Source organism: Pygoscelis adeliae, unplaced genomic scaffold (genome assembly GCF_000699105.1).
Source record: "Pygoscelis adeliae isolate BGI_AS28 unplaced genomic scaffold, ASM69910v1 Scaffold57, whole genome shotgun sequence".
NCBI classification, from domain to species: Eukaryota; Metazoa; Chordata; class Aves; order Sphenisciformes; family Spheniscidae; genus Pygoscelis; species Pygoscelis adeliae.
In genome coordinates this window covers 9008379-9015085 of record NW_008825615.1, presented here as the reverse complement: position 1 = coordinate 9015085, position 6707 = coordinate 9008379, and the positions used below count along the sequence as shown (strand labels likewise).

The following is a 6707-nucleotide window of genomic DNA, read 5'->3' as shown; positions in this document are numbered from 1 at the left end:
AACGGGGGACACTGATGGCCGGTGTGCGGGCGGCCCTGGGGGGGGAGTCGGTGTGGGGTTAGGTGTTGCTCGGGGGAGCTCGTAGCCTTGAGAGCGTGGGTTTGGTGGCACGGGGAATGGGAGAGGCTCATCTTAAAGGTGCTGACGCCTGTCTTAGTCTTTAATTTGCTGTGAGTGCTTCATGCAGGTCAGGTGCAAAGGAGTCTGCAGGAGTGCTCGAGGGGGTAGATTGGGACACGGAGTGCTGTGCTGGGTTTCTCTTCGGTGTGCAGGCGGCTTGGGGTGAAAATGTGCGTGAGCTTTGTTAGCTCATCAGCCTCAGTACAGGGGGCTCACAGAGCTGCAGGAGGGGACCTGCCAGGGTGCAGGGGCGGCCACATTCTCATCCTGAAGCAGTAGATACCTTTACTATGTTTCCATTTTCTGTGAGAGCAAAGGTACTCATGAGCGAAGTAAGAGGTTGTTGAGATTCAGGCTGTTTTGTAGCCTTGTGAGAAGAGACCATTGGGGCAAGGGGAGCTTGGCCCTGGAGTGGGAAGCTTCCAGTTGCTGTGAGGCCAGTGTGGGTGACAGGAGCTTGTGCTGGCAGCAATGCTCATGAACTAAGTGTGAGGTCAGGTGAGAGGTGGGACTTCTCATGGGCTCATAGCCTTGAGAGAAGGGATCTGTTGGTGATGGGGTTGTGAGAGCCTTACCCCAGACTGTTTTTTGCCTTTGCTGAGCCTTAATTTATTATGAGGGCTATATATGAGACAGTAGTGTGTGGTGGTGCTTGTGAGCTATATCTGGGGCATCTGAGGTATGTGCTCAGGTGGATTTGTTCTCTCAGGAGAAGGTATCTGGTGGTGTGTGTGATGGAACAGCTTTGCCATGAACTGGCTGACGTTCTTGTTGGGCTTCAATTTACTGTGAAAGTGTGACGGCACTCACAAGCTATGCGTGGGGTGGTTGGGGGCAGCAGGAGTTCAGATAGGCTTGCAGCTTTGCAAAGAAGAGACCTGTGTTTGGGAGGACAGGAGAATTGGAAGCTTCCCCTCAGAGTAGTAGACACATGCTGTACTTCTCTGTTTGTTGTCAGAGCGGTGTGGAGGGCACTGGCATGTGGCAGCATTCATGAGCCAAGTGATAATGGAGCTGGGGAGGGTTCTGGAGAGCTTGTAAACCTTGCAGGTAGTACCTGCAGGGGGTATGCTGGCTCGTGGAGGGTGAGGTAGGTTGATCCTGGCTGGATGCCAGGTGCCCACCAAAGCTGCTCTATCACTCCCCTCCTCAGCTGGACAGGGGAAAGAAAATATAACAAAAAGCTTGTGGGTCAAGATAAGGACAGGGAGATCACTCAACAATTATCATCATGGGCAAAACAGACTTGACTCGGGGGAAACTAGTTTAATTTATTACCAATGAAATCAGAGTAGGGTAATGAGACATAAAACCAAATCTTAAAAACACCTTCCCCCCACCCCTCCCTTCTTCCCGGGCTTAACTTTGCTCCTGATTTTCTCTACCTCCTCCCCCTCAGCGGCACAGGGAGATGGGGAATGGGGGTTACGGTCAGTTCATCACACACTGTCTCTGCTGCTCCTTCCTCCTCAGGGAGATGACTCCTCACACTCTTCCCCTGCTCCAGCGTCGGGTCCCTCCCACAGGAGACAGTCCTCCACGAACTTCTCCAATGTGAGTCCTTCCCACAGGCTGCAGTTCTTCATAAACTGCTCCAGCGTGGGTCCTTTCCATGGGGTGCAGTCCTTCAGAAACAAACTGCTCCAGCGTGGGTCCCCCACAGGATCACAAGTCCTGCCAGCAAACGTGCTCCAGTGTGGGCTTCTCTCTCTCCATGGGTCCACAGGTCCTGCCAGGAGCCTGCTTCAGCACAGGCTTCCCATAGGGGCTCACAGCCTCCTTTGGACACATCCACCTGCTCAGGCGTGGGGCCCTCCATGGGCTGCAGGTGGATATCTGCTCCACCATGAACCTTCATGGGCTGCAGGGAGACAGCCTGCCTCACCATGGTCTTCAGCACAGGTGGCAGGGGAATCTCTGCTCTGGTGCCTGGAGCACCTCCTCCCCCTCCTTCTTCACTGACCTTGGTGTCTGCAGAGTTGTTTCTCTCACATATTCTCACTCCTCTCTTCACTGCAGTTGCACAGTTTTTTTCCCCCCTTTTTAAATATGATATCCCAGAGGTGCTACCACTGCTGCTGATGGGCTCAGCTTTGGCCAGCAGCAGGTCCATCTTGGAGCCGGCTGGCATTGGCTCTATCAGACATAGGGGAAGCTTCTAACAGCTTCTAACGTAAGCAACCCCTGTAGCTCCTCTGCTACCAAAACCTTGCCACGCAAACCCAATACAGAGGGGAAATGCTGCTTTTACGGGCAAATACCTGTACCATGTGTTAACTTTCTGTGAGGGCAGTGCAGGTGGAAGCAGAGTGCAGGGGTTATTCACAAGCTGCTTGGATGGTTGGTCATGGGTGCGGTTTTTAGGTGAGCTTGTAGCGTTGCAAGAAAGGGCCTGCTGGTGGAGAAGTGGTGGTGTTTGGGAGGCTCATTCTGGAGGGGCAGATGCTTGTGCTGGGTTTCTGTTTGGTGTGAGGGCACAGGCAGCAGGCAGGTGGCTGTGGTGCTCATGAGCCAGGTGAAGGGCAGTTCATGGCAATGCAGGTGGGCTTGTAGTTTGATGAGAAGAGCAGCCTATATAATTAGTTATAGGTCAGTCAGCAGCTAACTGTATCGTGTATGTCCTCTTAGATATTTTTTTTTGTATGTATTACTACTAATGTGTATGTATTATCTCTACCCCAGAAAATATTTCCCTGGATGACATTACTATTAAATATGTATGTTATAATTCAAAATTGCCCTAGAACCCATGAAGAATTAAAAACTTAAAAACAGCATTAAAAATAAACTATTCCCAAGTGGGAAGGGAAGTAATTTGCTCTTGGAGTATATAAAGTTTTTATGTTTTGTACAGCACTGCATACCTTTATCAACAAAATATTGAAATGCCAAACATCAGAGACCTGTAACTAGTTAAGAATTAAGGCTGCTGTAAAAAAAAAAAAAAATGCTAAAGTTATATCCTACCACAAATCTTTTGGTTTTGACTGAAATGGTTACATAAATATTTAACTTGTTTTAGTAAATAAGCTGTAAGAGTAATTTCAGCATGATCAAAAAATCTTTTCCATTCTAAACAGTTAAGAGTCTATGTAGTTTAACAAACAGTAAAAATAAAACCCCCCACAAAAAAAACCCCAAAATTATATATTTCCCACTAACAGAAAAATACAATCTTTGAGTCTTTTGTTAAAATCTTCCTATATTTTTGCGCTAAATGGTAATTTTGAAGAAATTAGCGCTGCTCTGTCAGATCCATTCCTGTTTGGTAAATATGATTGCTAACCTAGTCTTAACTGGGTAACAGGCAAGGTTTTCAAGGTTTCAGTGCAAAATTTTTCATGTCCCTGTGTGTAAAATGATTACTGTAATTCATAATTTAAAGGAAGAACTTCAGTTTTTGTCAGAGTGGAAGTAATGGTTTTATGTACAGTGTAGGTTTTTGTAGGGAAAATGGAAGTTCAATGCCATGTTACCACTAGCTATCTGCATGTTTTTTCTTTATTCACTAAAATTCAGAGTTTATAAATGCAAAGCATTTTATCTCTTATTCTAATAAAATCAGCAGATCTTTATCTGAAGAATGATCTACAAACAGAATTCAGAGGATCAACTTCAATTTTTTTTACTGTTGGGTGGGACATCATGACGCACAATCATGCTCATCTCTTCAGAGTGCTTGGCTTTAGTGCAGTCTACCATTCCGTTTCAAAAAAATGACACATTTTTTCAGGTGTCAAACACGTGAAAAAATGTAAAAAACTCCACAGGTTAATAGCAAAGTTAGTATTTTTTTAATTATTCAAATAGTGACCTTTCTCCTGTGCCTTGTGCCAACATAGGTCCTATAAACTTCAGTCTTAAAAATGGTGTTCAGCTGATGTGTTGACTTTTGTGATATCTTTTGGAGACAGAAATTTCATCCTTTGTTTAGTATTCCTGGGGAACCTAAGACTAACGTTTTTCATGGCTGTATTCACATAGCTCTGTCTGTAAGAGGGTGCTCACGGATAAATTTGAGGTCAGATTTCTGAGTATTCACAATGTCTGTTGACAGGACTGCCCTTGAGGATACGTTGGTTAGACGTTTCTTGGCATACCAGGGCTATGTTTGTCTTTCAAAGTCACTGTAGACAACTTCTAGGCCAGCTACTGTTTGTAGTGCCCCAAGTCTACCTGTGCTTTACTCAACTGTGTTGTTATGTCATGGGGTGAAAATGAACAACCACAGAACAAAACTCCATAAGGCACATTGGTCATTAAGACTAATTAATGAGTCACTATGGGTCAAGGTATAAGAGATGAGGCAATTAGTCACCAGTGCAGAAGAAACATCTCTGCTCTGCACAAATAGAAGAGGAGTCCAGAAGCACAGGTGTATTTTTCGCAGAGAGTTATTGCTTGAGAGAAGGTAGGGAGGCTTGTGGTATGGGCCAGCTAGTGAAGTGGCCTCATTCATACTGCTCACCTCCCAGCTGAAAGATAGCGTGGTGTCACGTGAGTGCTTAGGATCCTCATGATCGGTAGATCTAGTCTTGGCTGCAGTGGTGTACACCGGTGCTGTGTTTCCAACAGCCAGGTTAAGCTAGTGTGGCTTATAAAATGAGCCTAGTAGTTGTCCCTGTGGTGCTGTTCTCCCCTGCGCTCCAGTAGTGGATGTGCCTCTTTTCCTGCCTAGACTCAGAGATTTGTCTTGTCCTCTTTCACGCTTCTTTGCTCTTGCAAGTAAAAGCTTGTCATCAAGATGCCACGATGTGCAGCAAGATCTGTGAACGTGCTAAAGAGTGGCAGTGGATAGAAGTACTTGTGTAGGGCATCGTGTACGGGGTCACAGGGTGAGAATAGTACAAAAAGTGAAATGATTTCTGAAAAGGTTTTGTTGGACATGTTTGTAGCTAGGGTTGATAACTGCAAGCTAATAATTAACAGACTCTTTAAAAATTCTCATTGCACATACTAAAAAAAAAAATTAGGAACTTTTACAGATCATTGAGAGAATGTGTGAATGAAAATAGAATGAGTGAATCTGAAGAGAATGCTGTTACCATATTCCTCAAAAAAAAAACCAAAAACCTGACATGCATTGTGACGGTAGCAGTCGTAGCGTGGAAAAATAAAGAATTGTATCAGTAGCCTTCCCTAAATACCATCCTCGCTTTGCCAGGCAAGACAGTTGCACAGTGCCAAAAAAAAAGGATAGCACAAATTTTATGTTATAAAGAAAGAAAATTTAAAATAAATTTTAAATTTGTACTGTTTATAAAATAAAATCTTTATCTAAAAAGAAACATTATAGTAACTCTTACGGGTAGTGAGAAATAAGTCCAAACTATGAAAAATGTCTTAGATGCCACTTACAAGTAAATTCCACAAATTTGTTATTAATAACGTATTCAAGTGGTAAAAAGAGAAAGAAGAGGAGTGATATTGTAGAAATTAAAGTATATGAAACACGATACAGTCTTCATTTTGACCAGGACAAGGGATTAGTATCATACTTGAACTAGATAGTGTACATACCAAGAGGGAGCAGGTGCACCTTCTCGCTTGACAGAGCTGCTCTTGTCACCACTTGATAATCCCACAAGTTTCAAGGGGGCTGAAAGCGTGTGGGCTAATGGCAATGCCGTATTTTAAAATTCTCTGATTAACTCTACTTTTTCTATTCCCCCCCTCCCCTCCCCCCAGGTTAGAAGAAAAGGTAGTGAAACTGAGTTTAGCAGTATTTGACAGAACATGTCATGGTCTTGTACTTGGAGGTGTCATTATTCTTTGTGTTATGTGGCTTAGAATCCATTAAAACCTGTAAGCCCTATGGCACAGAATGCATTGGACCTGGTACTGTGCAAGTACACGCAATTAACCATTGGCAATAATAACTAATATGTTTTTTTTGAAAGTTCTTAAACTTGTGTGAAGAAAATTATCTGTAACTTCTTGAAATGTCTTCTGTTTCATTTAACGCTGTAGTTGATTTACCATTACTGCAGACCAAACTAGGTTTCTGAGTTTGGTTTGTCATACTGTATTAATTCAATGCAGGCATCTTTCCTTCCACCACTGTACTTCAGTGCTTACTTATCCTTATTTAACCAGTAGCACAGCTTTGGTTTTCTTCTTAAACACTATTAAGAGTTAATTTTCATTCTATGAATAAGAATTTCCACTGTGTCATGCATAGCCAAAAAAACCCCAAAAGGGCAAAATTGGAATCTGTCAGTCTGCATGATAATTAACAAATATTTTAGAAGGCATTCACAAAATTAACTTGGACATTATTTATTGCTAGGCTAATAGAGAACATCATGATAGGTCCTTTACATCTTTTCTCCTTGTGTTGCTTCCTTATCCTAAAATGTTACCTTGTTTCAAGCTCCTCAATCACGCTCATCTCTTCAGAGTGCTTGGCTTTAGTGCAGTCTACCATTCCGTTTCACCAAAAGAAACCTCATTTTCCCTTTAAACCTTATTCAATATCAGTAGTTTGTACTGTTGCATCAGTGGCTCAACATTTACATGAAGAATAGGGACAACACATAGTTTTATGAACCTCATGAAAATTCCAGTTTGACCTTAACTTGGTTTAA

The 6707-nt window shown here is 43.3% G+C and overlaps 1 protein-coding gene across 1 annotated transcript in view; it reads right to left on the bottom strand.

The window, feature by feature from the left end:
• Nucleotides 1-3822, bottom strand: part of LMBRD1 (LMBR1 domain containing 1) — a 99769-nt gene extending 95947 nt beyond the window's left edge. The window contains exon 1 of the mRNA XM_009333247.1: nt 3750-3822. Within this exon, the coding sequence (XP_009331522.1) occupies nt 3750-3822 (73 nt within the window). The remainder of the gene's footprint in view (nt 1-3749) is intronic.
• Nucleotides 3823-6707: the final 2885 nt, after the last annotated feature.